The sequence below is a fragment of the Oratosquilla oratoria genome, chromosome 5, assembly GCF_046742065.1.
Source record: "Oratosquilla oratoria isolate Oo_2021 chromosome 5, ASM4674206v1, whole genome shotgun sequence".
In the NCBI taxonomy this organism is placed as follows: domain Eukaryota; kingdom Metazoa; phylum Arthropoda; class Malacostraca; order Stomatopoda; family Squillidae; genus Oratosquilla; species Oratosquilla oratoria.
In genome coordinates, this window is record NC_134781.1 from 15,052,007 (window position 1) to 15,078,571 (window position 26,565).

Genomic DNA, 26,565 nt, shown 5'->3' on the forward strand with positions numbered 1-26,565 from the left:
GGTAGATACATACATACATACATACATACATACATACATACTCGTACATGCATACATACGTAGGTAGGTAGATAGATGAGTAGATAAGTAAAATGAGTAACTATATATATATATATATATATATATATACACAGTATATATATATATATATATATATATACACAGTATATATAATGTTCGAACTGTGATCTGTGAAACACAACACCGTACTCGGTGACATATCTCTTATTCCGAATATCGCAGCCCTGTACGGGGTTTGTCTACAGGGATACAAATACAATAAGCGGATCAAATGTGAATTATAGTGAGAAGCAGTATTATGGTCACATGGGAAACCTCTCGCCTAGTGTACGAGCACCCCATAGCGTGCTATTCCTGTCTAGTTCAAAAGATACAGTGTAACTCGAGCTCGCTTCTCCTCTCCCCTCATGGGGAACAATATTTGGATATTTTGATCTGTTGTAAATAAAGTCATAGCTATATATCTTTGCCCTGATCTCTGTTATCTGGAGGTAAGTTTTCTTTATTGACTCTTCCTACTCACTTTATAGGTTGGATTTGAGTTTATATATATATATATATATATATATATATATATATATATATATATATATATATATATACACATTGTCACATTTCTCAAGTCTTGTCTTTTGTAACAAAGCGATAGCTGGGGTAACCTAAACCCAATCTATAAAGGAGAGAGGAAAGAATTATAATAACTTAGTCCATTGCTGTCTCCCAGAGGGTGGGGTCAATGTCTGTTAGAATTGTATTTGTTGAACTGCACATGAGTGACGCGCCGTGGGATGCCCACTCTCGTGGCGGAGGTTCCCATTTGACTTCGCCGACGGCACCGCTACTTGCTACAGATCAGCGTCTCCCAACCTGGGGCACTGAAATCAATTATAGGGAGCACTGGAAAGTGATGCACACCAAAACCACATTGATATATGTATCATTGATTACCCAGTTGTGCATATTCGACTTTTTCCGTGTTATTGTATTATTCTAGGGTGTTTTTATTTCTTCTACAAACAATATTGTCAATTTGTTTCAGTTCTAAGGAATCAAGAAAATAAATAATCACTTTCTTTTATCCTTCTAATAACAAGATAGGGGTGCTGGACTGCTTAGACATGACAACAGGGGGTGCTATGGTCGGAAAAAAGTTGGGAAACGCTGCTATAGATCCAGAATGATGTACTATATACAAACACGTATATATTAGTATATATATGCGTGTGTGTGTATGTGATTCACCACGGTCTTGGATCGCGTGTTGGACTCGTGATCAAGAACTGTAACCCTCTCGGATGAGAGATCAGAGCTCGTCCATGGGTAAGCCTGTGACCTTACACCCACATATACCCAACTCCTTGCCTACTAGAGTTCTTTAATTCCTCACTTTCGTTCACAGCGACAGCCTTCTCCAACATCAGGACTAAGGACCCACACACCCCCACCCCCACTGGTGGGAGACCCGCAGCCTGTGCCAGGAGGAGGAAGAGGAGGAGGAGGAGGAGGAAGTGGGGAGGGAAAGGGAAGACTGGAGGAAAATATTGTAAAAGGTGAGGAAGGAAGAGGTAAAGCGGGAGGAGATGGATGAGGAGGAGGAGGCTGAGAAGTTAGAGGAGGAGAAGGGCGAGGGAGGGGGGGAGTGCAGGACAAGTAGGAGGAGGGGGAGGAGGAGAGGATGAGCGGGGCAAATAGTAGGAGGAGGGGAAGAGGGGAATAGGAGGGGAAAGAGGGGAGGGAAGGGGAAAGAGTGGGAGGAGGAATGAAGGTTTTCGATTGCATTTATCTAATGATAGGAATAGAGGCCGTGCGATAGCCCACAGCTTCTCGTGCTAGTTCGGCGTGGCCCTTGCAGCCACAGTGCCACGAGGCAGGCTCTCATGTTCGAACGGGTGGCACTGTGCCCTTGCGAAAATGGGCAGTAAGTGCATTTGCACTTCCACTGTAGGCATAATCACACACACACACACACACACACACACACACACACACACACACACACACACACACACACACACACACACACACACACACACACACACATATGCAATAACTGGGAATCAAGAATATAGATTAAATTAGAACTTTACATAGATTTGTGGCTAGATATGATAAATTTGAAAGTAGGAGACGGGACCCGACGAGCGTTGCTCCTAATAAGGCAAAAACACACACACACACACACACACACACACACACACACACACACACACACACACACACACACACACACACACACACACACACACACACGGCTTGACAGTGCAGTGTACCTCGCTCGACCACTGATTCAGCAATTCGAGTTCGAATCCCGCCCAGGGCTGAAAATTTCAGCACAACTATTTGCCCTGCTCCTCCTCTCCTCCTCCCCCTCCTCCTACTTGTCCTGCACTCCCCCCTCCCTTGCCCTTCTCCTCCTCTAACTTCTCAGCCTCCTCCTCCTCATCCATCTCCTCCCGCTTTACCTCTTCCTTCCTCACCTTTTACAATATTTTCCTCCCGCCTTCCCTTTCCCTCCCAACTTCCTCTTCCTCCTCCTCCTCCTCCTCCTCTTCTTCGTCCTCCTCTTCCTCCTCTTCCTTCTCCTCTTCCTCCTCTTCTTTCTCCTCCTCCTCCTCTTCCTCCTCTTCCTTCTCCTCCTCTTCCTCCTCCTCTTCCTCCTCTTCCTTCTCCTCCTCCTCTTCCTCCTCCTCCTCCTCCTCTTCCTTCTCCTCCTCTTCCTCCTCCTCTTCCTCCTCTTCCTTCTCCTCCTCCTCTTCCTCCTCTTCCTTCTCCTCCTCCTCCTCTTCCTCCTCCTCCTCTTCCTCCTCCTCTTCCTCCTCTTCCTCCTCCTGGCACAGGCTGCGGGTCTCCCACCAGTGGGGGATGGGAGGGGGTGTCCTCAGTCCTGACGTTGGAGGAGACTGTCGCTGTGAACCAAAGTGAGGAATTAAAGATGTCCGCTCGTTTCTTTGATCCCGACCCAGAATACTATAACGAGTTACTACGAGTCACTATAACAAGTTAGTACGAGTTACTATTATTTAATATAACGAGTTAATACGAATGATTATAACAAGTTACTGCGAGTTACTATAATGAAGTACGAGTTACCATAACAAGTTACTATAACGAGTTATTACGAGTTACTGTAACGAGTTGCTATAAGTTACTATCATGAGTTACTACGAGTTACTATAACGAGTTGCTACGAGTTACTAAAAGTTACTATTAGTTGCTATAACGAGTTACTACGAGTCACTATAACGAGTTGCTACGAGTTACTATAACGAGTTGCTACGAATTACTGTAACGAGTGGCTACGAGCTACTATAATGAGTTGCTATTAGTTGCTATAACGAGTTACCACGAATCACTATAACGAGTTTCTACGAGTTACTACAATGATTCACTACGAGTCACTATCAGTCTCTCCCGGTTCCCGGATACCGGTTCCGAATACCGGTTCCAGATACCGGTTCCCTGTTCTGGAAACTGGATGGAGTGACGAATGTACGAGCGTGTTGCCAATGTAAGTAATCCAGAGGTTTAATGGGTCTCCGCCTATAATGAGCTTCGACTGGAATTCCTCGCACGGGCAATTAACGGAAGGTCCTGGAAGGTCCTGGAAGGTCCCCCGCACTCCCCCCACTCCACTTTTCACACCTTTCACCCCTTTCCCTCCTCTCTCCCTCTGTCTCCCCATCTCTCTTTCTCTCCCTCTCTCTTTCTCTTTCTCTCTCTGCATCTCTCTCTCTCTCTCTCTCTCTCTCTCTCTCTCTCTCTCTCTCTCTCTCTCTCTCTCTCTCTCTCTCTCTCTCTCTCTCCCTCTCTCTTTCTCTTCCTCTCTCTCCCTCTCTCTCTCTGCATCTCTCTCTCTCTCTCTCTCTCTCTCTCTCTCTCTCTCTCTCTCTCTCTCTCTCTCTCTCTCTCTCTCTCTCTCTCTCGTCTCTCTTGTGTATCTCCTTCAGTTTCCCCACTATCGTTTCTTCCTCCTCCATATTTATTCTCTTCCTCTCCATACACTCCCGTACACTAACACATCCCATATTTATGAACGTATATATTTCAGGGTGATTAAGGGAAGCCTGAGCCTAGGGGGAAGTAGGTCACCCAGCCCTGATTTCGTATAATCAGGTTTAATGACTTGATAAAAAAATTGTCATAAAATTCACATCCCTGTTACCTCCATTTTGATAACTTTGAGGGTGCCTCGTTTATTTCGTGGTTTGCTGTCAAGGTACAGCATCGTTATCTCCGATAGTCATCGTTATCGTTGCCGTTGTCATCGTCGGTATTTGCTTTGTTATGGTCAGTATTCAATATGTGTGTGGGTATGTATGCATACATGTACGTACGTGTGTGTATGTGTGTGTGTGTGATTCACCATGGTCTTGGATCACGTGTTGGACTTGTGATCGACAGTTATTTTCCCTCCCGTAAGAGAGCTCAGAGCTCATATATGACCGATCCATGGGTAATCGTGTGACCTCACGGACACACACACACACCCAACTCCCCGCCCACGAGAGTTGGAGTAATGACTCGCAGCGCAGCGATACTGAAATTATTTCACCCCTGGGCGGGATTCGAACCCGAACCGCCGTAGTGGCGGCCGGGAACTCTAACCGCTGCGCACAAGTCGTGTGTGTGTGTGTGTGTGTGTGTACTTGTATGTGTGTGTGATTCTGTTTGTCATTGCCTTCGTTGTATCATCATCACTGCCATCATTATGATCAGTATTCAGTATGCGTGGGGCTATAGATACATGCACATACGTTTGTGTGTGTGTGCGTGAGTATGTGTGTGCGCGCGCGCGTGCGTTCGTGCATGTGTGTGTGTGTGTGTGTGTGTGTGTATGTGTGTACGTGTATGTGTGGATGTGTGTGCTCGTGCGTTCGTACATGTGTTTGTGTGTGTTAGTACATGTATGTGTGTGTGTGTGTGTGCGCATACGTGTGCATGCGCGTTTTAATTCTACCTGTGTCATTGTATTTCAGGTACGATGTCCCCCCTCATTATGAAGTCACCTACACACATACTGTATATGCTTGACTTTTCCCAGTCCCATCCACGTAAACAATAGGGAAATTGAGTCCAGGACAAAAAATCCTCACCCTTCACACTCTAGAAACAGACATGAAGCTCATGAATTGTAGACATTTGACCCCAGACATTAATGTCCCCCCTCCCATCATGTCTCCTCTTATATACCGCGACAAGTCCAATTAATCCCAGTTAACTCATCCCCCCCCCCCTTATAAGGAAGGTTTGGCTACCTCCATTATCAGGGGGAAAAAGCCTTTGGTATATGTATATATGTAACTCATTTTCCTTCGTACTCGTAGCCTGTAAGACTCGTTTCTTTCACGCGTATCGACTTTTTGCCGTGCGCCGTCCACGACACGACGCCGTGCTCTCAAACAACCATGTGTGTCTGTGGACGCTTTCATTCGTGGCAGCGGTTATCTGAGAGCACGACGTCGTGTCGTGGACGGCGCACGGCGAAAAGTTGAAACGGATGAAACGAGCCTGACGCTTCCACTATCCCATGTTAGCGTTTCTGCCTCCTCCGTGGTTATCCCTTTCTCTCCATGCACTCGTTTTTTGTTATCCTATTAGTCTTCTTTATCTCGTTAACATTTTCAGTCCACATACAAAACGCAAAATGTGTCGTAATTTACTGTGTCTCCCTTATGTCGCTTTCACACACATAGGCAATCACACTCACACACATACATACACACAATTTTATATATATATATATATATATATATATATATATATATATATATATATGTACATATGTATAAAGGATTACAAAGGATTACAAAGGCGGAGCATGCCGACAGGAGACCTTTTGATCCATATCTAGGTCGGATGCGAAAAAAAAATCATATTAATAATAAGATAATAAATAAAAACTATGATAATGTAAATAACAAATATAATACATAAATAAATTCATAGGTATAGTTAAGTAATAAACAAACAGGTAAATAGTAAATAATAATAAATTGACATATAACTAATAATAAATGAAAATCAGACAGAAAATGATAACAAAACAAAAACAAATAATATATATACATATATTACAAAGGATTACAAAGGCAAAGCATGCCGACAGGAGACCTTTTGATCCATATCTAGGTCGGATGCAAAAAAAAAAAAAAAAAAAAAAAAAAAAAAAAAATTAATAATAAATTAAAAATATAACAATTTAAATAAAAATTAAAATAAAAAAAAAAATGAATTGGTATAGTTGAATAAAAAAAAAAAAGGTAAATATTAAATTATAATAAAATTGACATATAACTAATAATAAATGAAAATCAGACAGACAAATTATAACAAAACAAAAACAAATAATATAACAAATTATAATAATTACAGCATCTTACTTAGGTATTTATCTAAATGATTCTTAAAGCTTCGAACTGAACTACATTGCACTACCTGTGCAGGAAGTTTATTCCATTCATTAACTACACGGTTGGCAAAGTTGTTTCTACCTACTTCCAAATTGTGTAATTAAACCACTTAGAAAATAAAATGAAAGGTGATCGAACGTTTTCGTCTGTTCAAAACGTTCGGTCACCTTTCATTTTATTTTCCAAGTGTTTTTATTACACATTTTGTGAATCACGTGTTTTTTATTTATTCGCATATATATACATATACATATATATATATATATATATATATATAACTTTATATATATATATATATATATATATATATATATAAGATATATATATATATATATTTATAAGATACACACACACACACACACACACACACACACACACACACACACACACACACACACACACACAATGATTTTACGAGTCCATCACCTCGCCTCTTGTTTCATGTCTCGAAATAGTAAGACCCGCCATCCTCAAAGTAGTGTTTGGGAAAAGAAGATTCAAGAGTTCTTAGTGTTTCCTAATTAGGCTTCTTTTCATAGCCGGCAAAAGTGAGTCCTGTTCATTTGTCTGCATGAGGTCAGTCTCAAAGTTGCCGAAGAAACATTAGCGTCAGGGATGGGAAAAATTAAAGAAACAAAATTTTTGGGAGAAAAAAAACCCTGAAAATTCATTAACATCGAGGAAGAGGAGGAGGAGAAAGAGGAGAAGGGAAGAGAAGATCGGAGGCTGGATGATGTGAGGTCTCCGGTCGATCGGAGAGAGAGAAAGAGAGAGAGGAGATAAAGGGAGAGAGTAGTAGACAGGTAGAATGACGAGGCCTCCAAGACTCCTTACATTTGTACAAAGGACGACGGGGGGGGGGGGATACTCTTACATCAAAAAGAAAAATTATGTAGTATTGCTTATGAGGTAGAAGATGAAATGGAAAATATAGTTTGGTAGGTAGAATCAATTGCATATTCGGAAATATGCAATATATATATATATATATATATATATATATATATATATATATATATATATATATATATATATATGGAGCTATGCTCGTGGTGACCGTCTTTGTATCTTTCAGCATCGTGTGTGTGAGTGTGTGTGTGTGTGTGTGTGTGTGTGTGTGTGTGTGTGTGCGTCTGTGTGTGAAAACAGTTAACCGCTGCCAAACCAGTCACCTTTGCCCAAAACAGGACAAGTGGCAGTCACTGGTAGCAGTTTGGAATGTACCTTGGGTCCGCGTAGTTACAACGTTTATCTGGCAATCTACCTACCAAGGGCTTTTCCCCTTTCTAAGGAAGGTAACTAGTCAGCGTTTGTACAAAATAAAAAAAGAACTAAAATTACAAAAGACTCCAGCAGTATTCCTCGTGTGAATAGAAGTGTATTAGTTTAGGATTCGTATACAACTGAGCTGTGTGGATATTTGTTGATGATATCTAGAGAAAACGAAAAAAAAAACGGATATTTTTATCATATTGACGTATATACAACTTTGTTCTACCTGGACGTATTTACTTCAATACAAAGAGAGCGCGCTCGTGTGAGTGCGTGTGTGTGCGTGTGTATGCGTATGTACGCGATTACGTGTACATGTAAGGGTGTTCGTATCTAGAACTTCCCAAGATTAGACTGATTATCTTCATAATAACCCACAAACGTTTATAAACGTATGAAAATGTATAAAAATGTGTGCAAATGTATATAAACGTATGCGATCGTATATAAACATAAAAACGTATAAAATGTGTGCAAATATATATAAACGTATGCGAACGTATATAACATTTTTAGAAGCTCCGCCATGGGATACGAAGCTTCTAAAAATGTTCAATCTGTCTTAAAACATACACAACGTATATAAACATATGAAAACGTATAGAAATGTATAGATGTATACAAACGTATATAGACGTATACAAACATATATACAGACGTATACAAACGTATATAAACATGCATAAGCGTATGTAAACGTATATAACCTATACAAACGCACATAAACGTATACAAACGTATTTAAACGTATACAAAACGTATATCAACATACATAAGCGTATATAAATGTATACAGACGTATTTAAACGTATACAAACGTATATCAACATACATAAACTTATATAAACATATACAAACGTATTTAAACGTATACAAAACGTATATCAACATACGTAAACGTATACAAACGTATACAAACTTATGGAAACATATACAAAACGTATATCAACATACGTAAACGTATATAAACGTATACAAACTTATGGAAACATATGCAAACGTTTACACGCTTGCCCACATATGTCTTTGCATAAACAGATTCTTGTTATTATGCGTCCTCGAGGAAGCTTTACAAACGTGCGAGACGTGGTCTCGCTCCGAGGGACAAATGGTCTGAAGATCTCGAGGCTACATTTCGAGACATGGTATTAAGGTTGGCGGCACACTAAGCCAGCATGCTATTTGCTTTCGCTGCTTCGTTGGAATAGAAACGACTTTGGTGACAATATTCTAGACTTCCGTAAGAACTTCTCAACGAAATGTCTAGCATTCGTATTCTAGATTTAACTTCTCTTAGTTTGTCTTTCAGCTTCTCATTATATGACGCAAGAGTAATTAGACATTGAGAAATTTGAAGAAGAAAAAAAATAGTAACCGAAGTTGTTTCTATTTACACGAAATAGCAAAAACAAATAGCCGGTCTTGTGTTCGGGTTCGTATTTGTATTTGTGTGTGTGTGTATTGACCCAGTTGTTGCAGTATACTTACATTCATCCTTATCCTTATTCACATCCTTCTCCTCCTTTTCCTCCTATCTCTACCCTCTTCTCTTTTCCTCCTCAGTCATCCTTATCCTCATCTTTCTTCCTCCTCCCCTGCCCCTGTTCCTCCTCCTCCTCCTCCTCCTCCTCCTCGTACCTCTCTCCCTCTCTTTTCCTCCTCTGTCATCCTTATCCTCATCTTTCTTCTTCCTCCCCTGCCCCTTTTCCTCCTCCTCCTCCTCCTACCTCTCTCCCACCTCTCTCCCTCTCTTTTCCTCCTCTTTCTTCCCCCTCCTCCTCTTCCTTCTCCCAATCCTCCTACTCCCACCCATCTTCATCCTCATCCCTCCTCTCCATTACCTTCTATCCTCCTCTTTGTTCCTCGTCTTCCTCCTCTTTACCTTCTTACTCTACTCCTTTTCTTTTCCTTTTTATCTCTCCTCTTTCTCTTCCCTCCTCCCTCTCCTCCTCCTCCTGCTCCTCCCACTCGTCTCTCCGCCCCTTTCTTACTCAAGGATTACCAAGTAATGGAATGAGATGGAATCTTAAGTGAATTCTTTATCAGCCGGGGGAATGAAAAGTAATATAGAAAAAGAGATAAAAAAGAAAGAAGGGATAAAGAGATAGTGTGTGTGAGAGAGAGAGAGAGAGAGAGAGAGAGAGAGAGAGAGAGAGAAAAGAGAGACAGAGAGAGAGAGTGAGTGGGGGGGCAAACAAGGAGGAAGAAACAGGAGACTGAGTTGATGAACAGGAATAGAGATTGACTGATAGCGGATGTGGTGGATGTGTTAGCGTCGATGGTGACTATGTTGATGGTGAGGATAACGATGATGTTGATAAAGGTGGTAAAGATGGTGACGGTTGTCGTGATGGCGATGAAGATAGTGTACATTCGGTGTTGGTGAGGGAAACGCTATACGTTTGGGCAGTGTTGGTGAAATGGAGGCATAGTGTTGGAGGAGCGAGGGATAGAATTGTAAATGTGAAGAACGCTGTTATTTTTGCTGGAGATGAGGTGCAGTGCCTTAGGGCTTAATTGCACCGCGGTGGTAGTGACGGAGGAGGAAGAAGAATAGGAGGAAGAGGAGGAGGAGGAGGAAGAGAGAGTTTTGAAGGAGGAAGCGGCTATGGAGGGAGGGACAACACTAATGGAGGATATAATGAGAATTCGTTGGGGAATGTACACTGAAATATTGGAGTGAACTGATTATTTTTCAACGGGAAATGTGTGTAACATGAATATACATAGTCATACATATACGTTCGCTGATAGATGTATGTATACATAGTTATGAATTTATTAATCCAAATAGAGACGAGGAGTGGCCATACGCCAGGAAGCACTTAGCTGCGGGGTGATGGGGGAGACTGATGACTTAGTCTAGAAAGCCTGTACAGCTGGTGGAAGTGGCCGTCACTGGCAGCTATTGGAAGTTAGTGTTTAATGATCTAGTCACTATTAGTGTATATATATATATATATATATATATATATATATATATATATATATACATATATATATACCTATGTTTATACGTACACATACACACGCGCGCGTGCACACACACACACACACACACACACACATATATATATATATATATATATATATATATATATATATATATATATATATATATATATCCAAGAGCTCCATAAGGAGCAATTCATCTTGGATATTGCTAGAAAGGATTAGCCGAGATCATCGTAGTGAGAAAAAAAATCCCTATAACCCCGATATGTGTAATGGTCAATCAGACAAGTGAACACTGCGAAAAAACACACATGCGTCGGATCAAGCTATCTATCTAATAAAGAGAGAAATGGGTCGCAACCCTCCACAAACCAGTAAGCAGGTGTTCGAGGGCGCTAGTGTCCCAAGTGTACTATAACCATTATCTATAACCTTACATATTACAACATTACCCATGGAAAACTACCGTACACACACACGTACGAACGAATAGTCATCCACGCCCTAAGGCAAGAAACCATCACGTGATCAGTGCATGATAAAAGCTAGTATCCAAGTCACAACAAATAACCACATAACATAACTTCAAGACTCCGTATCCTCAAGTATCCTCAAGAGCCTCATCCGATGTGGTAAAGCAGATATTCGATCTCCTTTTGAAGGATAAACACAAGAGGGAACGGCTTGAGCAGGCCCAGAAATACATGAAGCTACCGTTCGAACAGATTTTGTTCACCGAAGAATGTGGAGATGTTTTCGATGGACCCAATCGAGGGGCTGGTTCTCCTAGGTGTCAAGTTGGTGGTGTTTAGTTTTTGGTCTGGGATTTTTGGCGCCTTATTGGGCCATTCAGAGTGGAGGAAGATATTTGCGTTGACTTCCTGAAACAGAACATCCTCCCATGGCATAAGTCTAAAAGCTTGGCATTCCGGAAAATGGTTATATTCATGCATGATAATGCCCCATCGCATGCCCCACTGACTAGCACCTATTTGAACAATGTTTTCGCCAGGCACAGAAAGATTATGGAGTGACCGCCCTAGTCTCCAGATCTGAACCCAATAGAGAACCTCTGGAGCGTCCTTAAGAGGAAGATATACTCCGCAGAACAACAATGTTACACCAAAGATAACCTATGGAACGCCATCATGACTTCTGCTGAAGAAGTTTCTTTAGATATCAAGAAATTAACTACTTCAATGGACCAAAGACTTTTTCGGTGATCTCTAATAATGGTTGTTATGTAAAGTATTAGCTGTGTAATGGAATTAAACCTAAGTGTTTAGATTTGTTGTGTTGTTTGTTTTGTGTTATTTATCTATTTATCTATCCATACACCAAGGGCTTTTCCCCCCTTACAAGAGAGGTAGCCAAGTCACAAGGCGAGTACCCACTCCCACTCATTTCACTCCCACCCGTTCCACTCTTTCTGTGTTAAATAAATATGAAAATATGATTTTCTTTCATTTCTACCTTTGCTTGTACTCTTGGTGAATTTACATATAAAATGGTACAAATGATTTCAACAATGCAAACAAATGACCGCCGTTTGTTTACTTCTGCACAGATTGTTCTAGAAATTAAGCTCTGCGCATGCAAGAGTATTGCCATACTTGGTACGAAATGTCATAGGTTTTCATCAAAAACTCTGAAGAAAAGAAAATATTTAGATATTATACAGTATATATATACATATATATATATATATATATATATATATATATATATATACATATATATATATATACATACATTGATACTGTTAACCGCGGCCCCCGTACAACCGGCTACGAGCACCGGTTCAGCCCGGATGTTGCTCATTGAAGAGATTCTTTAGTGACTGCATTTGAACCACTTAGTGTTAGTGGTGGTGGGTAATGGAGCTAAAAACCAAAGTTTCGTCACTGAATTTTATTCTATTTTTTGTGTTTATTCACTTATTAATTTATGTATTTATATATTCATTTTGTTTCTAGTTTTGTTCTTGTGTACAGACGAACTCAACTAGGCAAAGAACAAATAAATGGCAAAGGCGAGAAAAGCTTTTGGGGAGCAAATTAAAAATAAAAAAAAACATTATTAAGAAGAGAATTAAAACGTAAGTAATAAAAGGAGCACGGAAAGCGAATTTAATCCAAGTAAACATAAAATGATGATTGGAAATATTCGCGAAAGCAGCCATAAGCGAAAGAATAACAAAAATGTTCCGCTGATTCCGTGACTTAAGAAGTATGTAATAAAAGGGGAGAGAAAGAGGGTCCAAGAAGCGTTGATGGTGGTGGTGGTGGTGGTTGTGATGGTGGTGGTGATTGTAGTAGTGGTGTGATGTTGGGCCTGGTGGTGGTAGTGGTGGTGGAGGTGATGATGGTGGTGGTGGTTGTAGTAGTGCGTGTGATGTTGGGGCTGGTGGTGGTGGTGGTGGTGGAGGTGATGATGGTGGTGGTGGTTATGATGGTGGTGGTAATTGTAGGGGTGGGTTTGATGTTGGGGCTGGTGGTGGTGGTGGTGGTGGTGGTGATGATTGTGGTAGTGGTGGTTGTGATGGTAGGGATGGTGGTTGTGATGGCGATGTTAGGGGCGGCGGTGGTAGTGGTGGTGGTGAGGGTGATAGTGGTGATTGTGACAGTGGTGGTGGTTGTGATGGTGGTGTTAGGGGGTGGTGATCGTGAAGGGGGTTGGTGGTGGTGGTGGTTGTGATGGCGGTGGTAAAGGTGAGAGTGGTGAATGTTGGTGAAGAACGAAAAATATCAAAACAAATTAGACAAATGTCTCCCCCTCCTCCTCCCCCTCCCTCTCCTCCCCCCATTCCCTCTCCTCCTCCCCCTCCCTCTCCTCCCCCCATTCCCTCTCCTCCTCCCCCTCTTCCTCCACCCCTCGTCTTCAATCTTCCTTAAGAAACAACTTTACTAAGACGAGACATGCGAACTGTGTGAGCCTATTACTTGTCCGCTTCTCGTTCGAGTCAAGTTATACTTCAAGTCGAGATACACGCGAACTCGTTCTTTAAGTAGTAGCTCCTTCGACTCCAAGAGAGACTTTCTACGTCGAGGGCGAGGCTGCGAAGATATATATGTACATATGTATATATATATATATATATATAGATATATATATATATATATATATATATATATATATATACATACATACACGTAATATATGTATGTACACAGACATGTCAGAATTAAATAGACACCAAAAAAATGCATTTCTACTCTTGTATATACAAATGTATATAATTTATTTATCTATTTTGTTTGATTTCTATATTTATTTTATCTTATTTTATTTATATTTTTATTTATCATTTTTTTTTCTTTTACAGATTTTGTAATAAATCGCCAGACAATTTTATTAAGGTTGAGTTCCCCTCAGGTGAATGAAACAAGACGTCACTTAACTTGGCAAAATTTAAGCGAGTGCAACTTTTTTTAAGAAATATTATTCATGTGTCGTTATTTGGTAATATGTCTTTAGTGTGTGTGTGTGTTTGAGTGTATATATATGTGTGTGTGTGTGTGTGCGTGTGTGTGTATGTGTGTGTGTGTGTGTGTGTGTGTGTGTGTGTGTGCACTCTTCATTAAATAAATCACCAACCTTCTCGGTCATCGAACTCAAAAAACTATTTAATTTGAACATAACTGTACATTACCTTTCCACAATTTCCTGAGGATGTTATCCGCCCACTAACTTGTCTCCTTCTGCCACAGGTGAGCAAGACCGGGGCGGAGGGGACTGTCCTGGACGAAGCCAAGAACATCAACAAATCTCTGTCAGCCTTGGGCAACGTCATCGCTGGACTCGCCGACGGAAAGGTAAGCACCCGGTTGACGACCATGGTTTGTTTGTGTTTTTATTTATTATTTGAGGCGTAGACTACAACCCTGGCCAGGTGGAGAGGCGACTTAACGTCGGCTTTAGTCTATCAGAGGTTTTTCACTTCCCACTATATTTTCTTTCCCCGTGCAAGAACGTATTCTCTTTTAAGGTTGAGAGCCTCTGGTATAGAGATTCTTCATTGCTGGAGAGTCTCAAACGGGGTTTTGTTTCGTTCTGAAGACTCTGAAGGTCCTCACAGGTTTCCCAGTGGAGTCTCCATCGGCCCTGAAGTAGAAGGATAAGTTGACGGATGTCAGGCGAATTCATTCTCGGGTCCTGGGACAACATGGGAGCACGAGGGATAATGAAAAGGAGGGGGGGAAGGGGAGAAAGGGAGGAGGAAGAGGAAGGAGAGGAGGAGGAAGAGGAAAGAGAGGAGGAGGAAGGAGAAGCGGAGGAGGAGGAAGAAAAGGAAGGAGAGGAGGAGGAAGAGGAAGGAGAGAGAGGAGGAGGAGAAAGACGAGGGAGAGGAGGAGGAGGGAGAAAGGAAGAAGTGGAAGAGGAGGGGGAAAGGAAGGAGTAAGTGGAAGAGGAGGGAGAAAGGAAGGAGTAAGTGGAAGAGGAGGGAGAAAGGAAGGAGTAAGTGGAAGAGGAGGGAGAGGAGAAGGCGGAGGAGGGAAAGGGGAGGAGGAGGAGGAAGAGGAGGGGTAGGAGGAGCATGAATATGCAGTGGTAATGCATAAGTGGAAAAATTATTTGTTGAATTAATATCAAAATGAGGGCGTTTACCGGGGTATTACCTATGAGGAAGAGGAGGGTGTGGAGGAGGAGAATAAGGAGGAGGGTAAGGAGGTATGAGAGGAGGAATAGGGCAGAGAAAAGTAGAGAGTGTGAGGCTGGGTGTTCAGGAAGAGGAAGAGAAGGAAGAAGAGAAGTAGGAGAAAACAACCGAAGAGGAGAGGATCACTGCAGAGGAGTTTCTAGATAAGGAGGGAAATTGAAGAAGAAAGTGGAAGAAGACTGTAAGACAAGAGGAGGAGTAGGAGGAGGAAGAAGATTTGCTCATGTAATTGTTGAGCCCGGACAACACAATCATGTGCCCCAGGGCACAGCCAGGCTTGAATGAGGAAAGAGGAGAGAGAGAGAGATAGATAGATAGATAGAGAGAGAGAGATGCAGGAGGAAGTACAGTAGACCATGCATGACGGACAAGAACTTCCATTGAGATTGATACTGAGCTTTAAACGACCCAGTGAGGGGGGTTGGGGGGTCTTAAACTACATCAGATCGCCTTGCTACAACCAGAATATACAGCAACCAGAATATACACCAACCAGAATATACAAAACAACGACCGTCGCCCTGACGTCGAAATACACAAACAAATAAACAAAAATATTCACAAAATTAGATCAAATGAACATCACCTATATATCGTTCATGTATAACTCTTTATCAAGCCCTAATCACATGAAATTGAAAATCTGTATTCGCGCAAGCAAATCTCGTCTTTAGTGAGAGAAGAGATCTCTTGATTAAGGATAGAAGGACTTTAAGAGGTCAGGGGAACATGTTAAGAAAGACTACGTGTCTAAAGGATGTGAAAGAATACAGTTTTCCATATAAATGTATAAATAATTGGAAGGACTTAGGAGGTGATATAGCCTAAGCTGGAACAATAGATGAATATAAACCCACATATGATAATCGGAAATCAAGAATATAGATCAAGAGTATGAGAAGGGACCCGACGAACGGTGCTTCTTCACTGCATATTACAGGTAGGTACAGTTAGGTAAATGCACTGCGAGAAAGACGAACAGCCCAATGCTTTGTGTACACATTATACGCCCCAGTCTATGCTCGTATTGTACATCGCCAGGAAAAAAAAAATTCTCTTTTCTTCATTTTGCGAAAGATTATTCAGAGGGATGAAAAGACAAATGAAGACAATAGCTGAGTGAAAGAACAGTGTGTAAAACACGTTCCCCTGCTAAGCTGCTAGAAATATATATATATATATATATATATATATATATATATATATATATATATATATATATATATATATATATTGAGTTGATTAGATATGATAGCCACGATTACGTTAGCAATGGTTGTTATAATGGTAATAAAAATAACTAACTCGACCGTAGGAACTCCACCAAGACGATCAGTTATGTGGCATCGTACGTCTGGCAGGTTATTATGGTTGACTGATGAAATTATTTTAGAATAAACTAAACTTAAACGTTTTTAATGACGAGTGTTCTCAAAATCTATTCAGTTTCTGGGTTTGAGGTCTTAATATTGATATTGATATTGTGTGTAGATCATGGTAGTAATGATGACGATAGTGGTCATTAATCATTATGTTGCTCATATCTGTAATGAGGTAATGGTAATACTATTATGTCATATTGTTCAGTTCGCGAGGATTTGTGACATGATTATCATTAGCACAGTTTTTTGTAAATTCGCGAAAGAGATCAAATGTTGATTTAATGATGCTCTCTTGATTATATGAAGAGTGTTATCAGGCCATTTTATTACATGAAAGGATGGATCTTAAACTGAGGTGTCGACGAAAAGTCTCTCTCTCTCTCCTCCCCCCTCTCTCTCTCTCCCCTCTCTCTCTCTCCCTCTCCCCCTCTCTCTCTCCCTCTCTCTCTCTCTCTCTCTCTCTCTCTCTCTCTCTCTCTCTCTCTCTCTCTCTCTCTCTCTCTCTCTCTCTCTCTCTCTCTCTCTCTCTCTCTCTCTCTCTCTCTCCTTCTCCCCTCTCTCTTTCTCTCCTCCCCTCTCTCTTTCTTTCTCTCCTCCCCTCTCTCTTTCTCTCTCTCTCTCTCCCTCTCTTCCCCTCTCTCTTTCTCTCTCTCTCTCTCTCTCTCTCTCTCTCTCCCCTCTCTCTTTCTCTACCTCCCCTCTCTCTCTCTCTCTCTCTCTCTCTCTCTTTCTCTCCCTCTCTCTCTCTCTCTCTCTCTCTCTCTCTCTCTCTCTCTCTCTCTCTCCTCTCTCTCTTTCAAAATCCGATTACTTCCAGCAGAAGGAATATGAGTCTTGCTTTTATTGTTCGAAGCTTTCACATGTCGACTCCCGCACGTATTTGATATTAAGCTAATGGAAGTACAAATTGAAGTAATTCATGAAACGTAGCATTGCAGATTGATTTTGTGTTTGCTCCAATTCCGGTAGTCGGCACTCCGTGGGATGCTATTGCGTAACCAATAACGACGTTGTTGTTCTTGTTCTTGTTGTTGTTCTTGTTAGCACCTTCTTTCTTTGTCTATCTTTTTTGTGTATTTCTCTATGTTATTCTTTTCTCTCTTTCCCTCTCTCTCTCTTTCTCTCTCTCTCTCTCTCTCTCTCTTTCTCTCCCTCCCCCTCTCCCTCCCTCCATCCCCCTCTCTCTCTATATATCTCTCTCTCTCGCTCCTCTATCTCTCCCTCTCACCGGTTTTATTCCGCATGAAATTGATAAGCCCAAATATGGTAAAACCACTCCAGAACCACGGAGGAAGTGGCTTCGCTGTGTAACACTTGCTGTTCTTCCCCTGCGGGTTGGTTAGTATTCGTTACGAAGGCAGTCAACCCACTCCCTTAACCCGGTTGCGTTTCTAACGATTAAGTGGTTAGTTTAACCCTGAAGGAACGTCCCTGCGTTGACTTGAGGAAAAAATAGAGAAAGTGAACAAACAGTGGGAGGTTAGGTTCAGTCAACTTACACGGATTACACAAAGAGTTGATAAATTGGAAGAACTAAAGGAGAACCAAAACCTAGAATATCCGGAAGGAAGAGAGTTAAAAATGAAGTTTAATCATCTATGAGTTAAATGAGGGTTAACCTTTTAGGTTGAAATCAGTTATGTACTCAGGGTTTACACTTCGAAGCCTGGGGGAACCTCCATTCATTGACTAGAATGTTCGGAAGGAAGAGAGTTAAAAAGATGACGTTTAAAACTTAACGGGTTTAATGTGGCTTAACCTTTTAGATACTGGGGGTTTAACCCCTCGAGGCCTGGAGGAGAGAGTCCGTGATCTTAATTAAATCGTTTGACAGCAGCTATCTCATACATGAAAGTTGCTGAGAGAGAATCAGAATCCTTGTAGGACGGGAGTGAAAACAGAATCAGTATTCCAGGCCTCCGATGTATTGAAAATACGTAAATGTATTTTGAGTTGTATTAATACTTTTTATATATACACGTCCAAAATGATTTATTATTCCTGGTCTGTTAAGTATAACTTATTTTGCGGGATATGGGGTGGGGTGCAGAAGATAAAGGGAAGAGTAGTGGAATGGGGACTGTAGATGGTTTAAAAAAAATAGAGAGAAGTGTGAGGTGAGTCAATTGTTGTTTTCTGACGACACAGCACTTGTGGGAGGATCAGAGGAAGGATTAAGGAAGTTAGTAACAGAGTTTGGGAATGCATGCGATGGGAATAAGTTTAAGGTAAATGTAGGTAAAAGTAAGGTGACGAGATGTAGAAGGGGAGAGGATGGCAGTGAGTTGGAAGTAAGTCTAGAAGGAGAGAGGCTGGAGGAGGTGGATAGCTTTAGGTATTTGGGGTCACATGCGGCAGGGAAGGGAAGAATGGAGGTGGAGGTAAATTGTAGATTGAGAGAAGCAAGTAAACGCCTTGCGGGATTAGAAAGCGTCATGAGAAATAGGCATCTGAGAATGAATGCAAAGAGGAGATTGTATGAAGAAGTGATTATGCCGACGGTAATATATGAGGCAGAGACTTGGAATTTAAGAGAGGTATAGAGGAAAAGTTTAAATGTGTTTGAGATGAAATGTCTGAGAAGTATGATGGGGGTTATTAGGTTGGATAGAGTGGAAAACGAGGAGGCGAGGAGGAGAGCAGGAGTGGAAAAGGAGATGGCAGATAGGGCCGATGAAAGAGTATTGGGATGAAATGGACATATGGAAAGAATGAGTGAAGAAATATTAGTGAACGAGGTGTGAAAGGTAGAGGTGGAGGGAATAAAATGGAAAGGACGACCGAGGATGAGATTGATGGTTGGAGTGAAAGAGGCGTTGAGTAAGAGGAGAATGTCTGTTGAGTAAGGAATGGAAAAGACGAGATAGGAATGAGTAGAGATTGACTATGTATAGATGACACTGTTATGCAAGGAAGGGAGGGGTGAGAGATGGGGGTAGGTAATGTTTATGTGTAAATGATATTTTGACGCAGCCCGAAGGGATTTCTCCCCGTCTTCTCTTTTTCTGCATAAGAGGACGGAGACGGGCGGGTCGCCGACTAAGTGAAGCGGCATAGCTGTGGATGTACTGTGTCTTACTACCTTACTTCTGACCCAGGGTAGTGGGCAGGATACAGAGATGACCCGTCATCCATGAGGGGCTAAGATGAGAGGGGGGAAAGGGTGTTGGGTGGGAATGGAATGGGTGGAAGTAGGTACATGCCCTTGACTTGGCTACCTCCCATATAAGGGGGAAAAAGCTCTTGGTATATGTATATATATATATATATACTGTATATATATATATATATATATATATATATATATTCGTTATAATCACTTTAGATAAATTAATTAATGGAATTTTTCCTATTTCTGTGCTTTCGTCTTTTTATATACCTAAATCGTTATAATTATTATCATACGTATATAAACATTATAACCACGTTATATAAATTGATTAATGGTATTTATTTTTACTTTTCCCAGTCACACGTCCCGTACAGAGACTCGAAGTTGACGAGGATCCTGCAGGAGTCTCTGGGAGGCAATGCCCGTACCACCATCGTCATTTGCTGCTCGCCAGCGTCCTACAACGAGGCTGAGACCAAGTCGACCCTCGACTTCGGCAAGAGGTGGGTTCCGCCACTTAACCCCTACAATACGGTTTCCTACCCTTAAGGATTCTTTTCCAAAAGATGACAGTCGATTTTACTCACCTTAAGACGTGGGAACCGGCTTGAATGAGACCTTTAGCGGGCGAGACCCCTTCAGGTTGCAGGTGGTCCACTCAGATGGGTAAAGTTATCTTCTTTTCAGCTGGGGCAGTGCCATTGAAGTAGGTCACCGAATTGAGTGGATGAAGGGGGCTATCACACTGGGCTTCCAGGAGCTTCACCATCACCGACCGTTGAACGTTCGTTTGAGTAAAAACGACTTCGGTTACGATATTTGAATTTTCAAAACTCCAAATGTCAGATTATCTTTCCGTCATATAGCAAAGCCGAATGATGTACAAAGATATTGTAAATCTATAATAATGTTAGACATACTTGTCTGTAAGCGAAGTCTTATTTTAGTTACTCAAATGGAGGTTGGAGGTAAGATGTCGGAGGTAAAATAGACCAATGTGATAACCCTTATACAGACGAACCAAACATACGATGTATCAAAATATGCAAATATATCTTTCATCGGTATTGTATTAATACAGTTTTGTTTAAGAGGGATATATTTTCATTATAAAAGACTTACTGGATCTAGGATAAATTCAGCTTAATTATTATTACCAATGAAAGATATGTTTTTGTAGCTATGGTATGTCACGGGTTATATTTGGTGGTACTCGATATACGTGCTTACAATTGTACTTTAAAATCCCTAAAACATGCTCATGGTGTAATGACATACCGGACGTATGGTTTCGGAAAAGTGTGTTAAGTTGGTACGCCTGGATCAGTGCATTAAGTTGGTACGCCTGTATCAGTGCGTTAAGTTGGTACGCCTGTATTTCGTAGGGGTTGCCATATACTGTAGTTTTAAAAGACGTCTAGGGTCCCCATCCACGCCCGAATAGATCTGGTCGGGCCAGATTAAATTGTGTATATACTGATTTCGGTTTGCCCGACCGACATACACGATCCAATCAGGTCGAATCCGACCAGATCTGTCCGGCGGCCTTAAGACCAGATCGTACCGATTATAAGCAGTTAACTACTCAGGCTTACCAGTATAGCAGTGTTGGGGAGAAGGGAGGTAGGTGACTTAGAACAGGCGACTGAATAAAGAAAGTTATGGAAGAAAAAGAAGAGGATGAAGAAGAAGGAGGAGGAGGCGACGGAAGAAAGGAAGAAGGAGGAGGCAGAAACGGAGGAAAGGAAGTAGGAGGAGGCGGAGACAGAGGAAGGAGAAGGAGGAGGAGGAGTAGACGAAGAAGGAGAAGGAAGAGGAGAACGACAATAAGGGAGAGAATGATTAAAGATGTGGAGGGAGAGAGGACTAAAATAGACCAACATAACATGGGTACACAAACACCTCCATTGCCGTGGCGCATTGTATAGATAACGGTGCTGCCAACGCCAGACGATTTTATTCATCGACTGAATTCCGGCTGGCGGCCTGATGGGCCGAGACCACAGTCAGTAATAAAATCGACTGACGACTGTTGTGTTACTTAAACAGCCTCCTTCCCGATATTGGTAACACAGTAGTCTTGCTGTTATTGTCTTCACCATATGTGGCAGTTCAAAACTGTTCAAAATATTGTGCAATACGGGTTAATGAACAATGTTGATTGTGTTAGGGCTCCATAAAGGTAGGGGAGGAGGAAGAAAAGGAGGAGGAGGAGGTGGAGGTGGTGATATTAGTGGTGGTGGTGGTGGAGGTGATGGTGGTGCTGGTGATGATAGTGGTGGTGATAGTGGTGGTGGTGATGATAGTGACGGTGGTGGTGGAGGAGGTGGTGATAGTGGTGGTGGTGGTGATGGAGGAGGAGGAGGAAGAAAATAAGTAAAAGAAAGTGGTGTTTGTGGTGGAGGAAGGAAAGGAGGCAAAGAAGGAAAAGGAGAATGAGGTGGTGGTGTTAGTGATAGTGGTGTTGGTGGTGGTGGTGATGATAGTGTTTGTGGTGGAGGTGGAGATGATGGAGGGAGAACGTAAGACAATTGTAGGTCGAGGACGAGGACGAGGCCAGAATATGTAAAAATGTTTGAAAGACTTTGAGTAAAAAGGTAAAAGTGGCAGCTAAGAGAAGAGAGAATGCCCAAGGGGGAAAAGGAGGAGGAGAAGAAGGAAGAGCAGGGGTAGGAAAAGGAGGAGGAAGAAGAGGAGGAGGAGGAGGAGGAGGAGGAGAAGAAGGAAGAAAAGGAGGAGGAAGAAGAGGAGGAGGAGGAAAAGGAAGAGGGTAGAGAAATACGTGAAGGATAGTAAATAGAAGGAAGAGGAAGAGCAGGGTTAGGATAAAGAGGAGAAGAAGAGGAGGAGGAAGAGGGTGGAGAAATACGGGAGGGATAGTAAGTAGGACTGCAAACTCCCTGAAAAAGAGGGAATGGAGGAGGAGGAAGAGTAGAAGGACACGGGAGAGAAGAAACTGGAAGAAAAGAAGTAGGAAGAGTATAAGGAAGGAGAAGAGATGAAAGAGAATGAGGAGGATGTGAAGGAGGAGGAGGAAGCGTTGAAGGTGGCAAACAAGGAGGAGGAAGAGAAGAAAGAAAAGGAGGAAAAGAAGAGAGAGGGAGAGGAAGAGAAGATAGAGGAGGAGGAAAAGAAAGAAGAAAGAGTAGAAAGAGGAGGAAAAAAGGAGGAGGAGGAAGAGTATAAGGAGGAAGAAGAGAAGAAAGAGAAGGAGGAGGAAGAGAAGAAAGAAGAAGAAGAGAAGAAAGAGGAGAGGGAGGAAAAGAAGAAAGAGGGAGAGGAGAAGGAGAAGAAAGAGGAGGAGGAGGAGAATGAGGAAGAAGAGGAAGGTGAAAACAGAGGAAGAGAAGAGGAGGGGAAGAAAGAGCAGGAGGATGAAGAAGAGAAGGAGAAATAAGAGGAGGTGGAGAAGAAAGAGAAGAAGAAGAGGAGGAGGAGGAGGAGGAAGAGAAGGAAGAAGAAGAGGAGGAGCAGGAGGAGGAAGAGAAGAAAAAAGAAGAGAGGAGGAGGAAGAGAAGAAAGAATAAAAGGAGGAGGAGGAAGAGAAGAAAGAAGAAGAGGAGGAGGAAGAGAAGAAAAAAGAAGAGAGGAGGAGGAGGAAGGCAGCGTGACCTTCCATTCCCTGGCAGCGGATCTCGGGACAAATTCAATCTCGCCCGGCGGAAGACTTCTCGTCGGCTCTGATGATGGTGGTGGTGGTTGGTGGTAGTTTAGTGGTAGGTTGTGGTTGGTGGTTGTGGTGGCTAGAGTTGTGGTGATGGTTGGCAGTCATGATGATGGCATTGTGTTGTATGAGAAGTGTTGTTGTTGTTGGTGGTTGTGGTGGCTAGAGTTGTGGTGATGGTTGGCAGTCATGATAATGGCATTGTGTTGTATGAGAAGTGTTGTTGTTGGTGGTGGTGGTGTTAAAGGTGGTGACAGCTCTGGTGGTGACAGTGGTGGTGGTGATGTCACACAGCACGGTAAAGGTGATGATTCCAGTATGCTAGTGATGACGATTTTAGTGATGCTGTTAGAGAAAGCTGCATTGTTTATGATATTGGCGCTAAGTGTTGGTAGAGAAAGCTTAAATGAGAGCAAGCAAGAGAGAGAGAGAATAACCATAAGAGACGAACATAAACACAAAAAGTTTAAGGGAGAGGAGGGAGAATAAGGAAGAGAGGGAGGGAGAGAGGAGAGTAAGGAACAAAGGGAGAGTGAGGAAGAGATAGAGAGAGCGAGTAAGAGAGAGAGGAGGAGTAAGGAAGTTGTGGAGAGAGGGAGGAAGGAAGAGAGGGAGAGGGAGGAAGAGATATAGAGAGCGAGTAAGAAAGAGAGGAAGAGTGAGGAAGTTGTGGAGAGAGGGAGGAAGGAAGAGAGGGGGAGGGAGGAAGAGTAGGTAAGTGAGTGAGGAAGAGAGGGAAAGAGTAAGGAAGAGAGAGAAGGAGAAGAGGAGGGAGAGAGAGGGAAGAAATACCAATATAATTGGAAATGGGAAGAAAAATGGAAGCGGAGTAAGGACAAAGAAAGATAGCGGAACAAGTTTCTGAAAAGAGGAAGAAGAGTCTAAGTAGATTGAGCAAAGAATAATGGATTATTTCTGAAAAGCAAGGGCGTTAGAAATTAGGTATGTAAAGAAATAAAAAAAAGAGGAAATAGAGACACGAAGAAGACGAAAGAAAAGTAGAAAAAGAGGCGGAGGACACAAGACAAAGACAAAAAAGAAAAAAGAGGAAGGAAGGAAAAAGGAAAGAATTCGGGATTAGGCGAAAAGATAAGACACGGGGCGAAAACATAAAAGAAAATTGACGGAAAAAAATTTAAGAAGATAATAAGATTTGGAATATGTAATTGACTGAAAGAGTGTAATTGGAAAGCCCCTCACTCCTGGAGAAAAAATAAAATAAAATTAAAAAAAAGATGAAAAACGGTGACTGGAAATAAAATTTGAAAGAAAATCATGAAAATGCCAAAAACTGGTATGATAAGGTTTTGAATACGTGAGGGGAAAGATGGAAAAAGAGAAGAAGAAAAAAACGCGTAAGAGTTTGGATTCGAACGAAAGGCGCCAAAGAGCAGAGGAAGAGGTATCAGGCGTGAATAGAAGAAGGGGAAGAAGAGGAAGAAGAAGGAGGAGGAGGAGAAGAAGAAGAAGAAAAGGAAGAAGAAGGAGGAGGAAGAGAAGAAGAAGAGGAGGAAGAAGAAGAAGAAGAAAAAGGAGGAGGAGGAGAAGAGGAAGAAGAAGAAGGAGAAGAAGAGTAAGAAAAATAAGAGAGAAAAGAAAGAAAAGAAGAGGAAGAAGAAGAAGGAGGAGGAGGAGGAAGAGAAGGGGAAGAAGAAGAAGACGAGAAAGAAAAAGAAAAAAGGAGAGAAAAGAAAGAAAAGAAGAGGAAGAAGAAAAGAAAAAGAAGAAGAAATAAGAAAAAGAAGAAAAGCAGAAGAAAAAAAAATAAAACAGAAGCAGCCGGACTTCACATTTTCGTCAGTTGCATACTCGGTTTTTGTTTTGAATTAATAAAAAAAATATATATATATTAAGTCCCAGGGAATCCTTTTTACACATTATTATGTCTATCGCCAGATGATCTTATCAACTTGAAGTTTAACATGAATAGAATCACCAGTGACGGCGATGTCAATCAAATAATTCCGACAGTGGCCCCCGGACTCGAACCGATGGCTTACGAGAAGCAAAGCCGACGCTCTACCAACTGAGCTACCGAGACTCAAAAAGTCTTCCTTCTCGCAAGCCCTCGGTTCTATTAACCTCATCGTCCCTCCCCCTTCCCCTTCTTCGAATATTCTTTATTATCTTCATATTTCGAAGATCGCCAAGTAAACCTAAGGTGGGGAGCCAACGCCGGGAGGCGCTGAGGAGCTCCGGCGCTTTAGAGACAGTTTTGGCCAAGTAACAGTTATTCCTGGGAATCGGAGAGGAGTGCGGGATTCGAACACACAGCTAAGCCAATTCGAGACCAGCACGCTTCCTGTGACGGCCCCAACGCCTAAGAAGAGGTCCTTGGACTGAATAAAATCCTCCGACGTCAACTACAGTAGACTAAATTACTAGTCATAAAAATCGGTGTTATCTGATAAAGGACCATGAAGGATAAGAGGAGGAGGAGGAGGAGGGAGAGAAGATGGGGGAAAGTAAAATATTGAGCACCTCTTTTTTTTTTTTTTTTTTTTTTTTTTTTTTCTCTCTCTCTCTCTCTCAAGACCAAAGAACTGGACGGAGGATCCAGCAAAAAAAAAAAAAAAAAAATAGTGAAGTGTTAGAATAATAAAAAAAAAAAAACGCAGGAAAAAGGATAACAGGAACTGAACTGGAGAGGCGAGACCGAATACTGAAAGGTGGATTAGAGGAAGAAAAAAAAAAGAGAAGAAAAAGAAAAGAGAAAAGGGGTGAAGGAGAAATTGATAACGAATAGAGGAAGAGAGGGAAGGAAGATAAGAGGAGGAAGACGAGGACGTGGAGGAAACACCAGGAACAAATTTTTCGGAAAATAGTTTGAGGTGTTGAAGGATGAGGAGGAAGTGTGGGAGAGAGAGAATCTGAAGAAGGAAATGGCAATAGAAAGAAGAGAATAGAGGAGGAGGAGGAGAACAAAACAGAACAGGAAGGTAGAGGAGTGACGATAAAAGGAGGAAGAGGGGGTAGAGAAGAAGAAGGAGGTAGAGAAGGAGGTGGAGGAAGAAGAGAAGGAGCTAGAGGAGGTTGAGAAGGAGGAGGAGGAAGAGAACAAAACAGAACAGGAAGGTAGAGGAGTGACG

General features: G+C 41.9%; 1 protein-coding gene across 2 annotated transcripts in view; it reads left to right on the top strand.

Annotated features, from left to right (window-relative positions):
* Khc (kinesin heavy chain) overlaps positions 1-26,565 on the top strand; it is a 721,767-nt gene that overhangs the window by 637,180 nt on the left and 58,022 nt on the right. For both annotated transcript variants that reach the window (XM_076184928.1, XM_076184929.1), the window contains 2 exons: positions 14,369-14,473; positions 20,170-20,315. In XM_076184928.1, the coding sequence (XP_076041043.1) occupies positions 14,369-14,473; positions 20,170-20,315 (251 nt within the window). The remainder of the gene's footprint in view (positions 1-14,368; positions 14,474-20,169; positions 20,316-26,565) is intronic.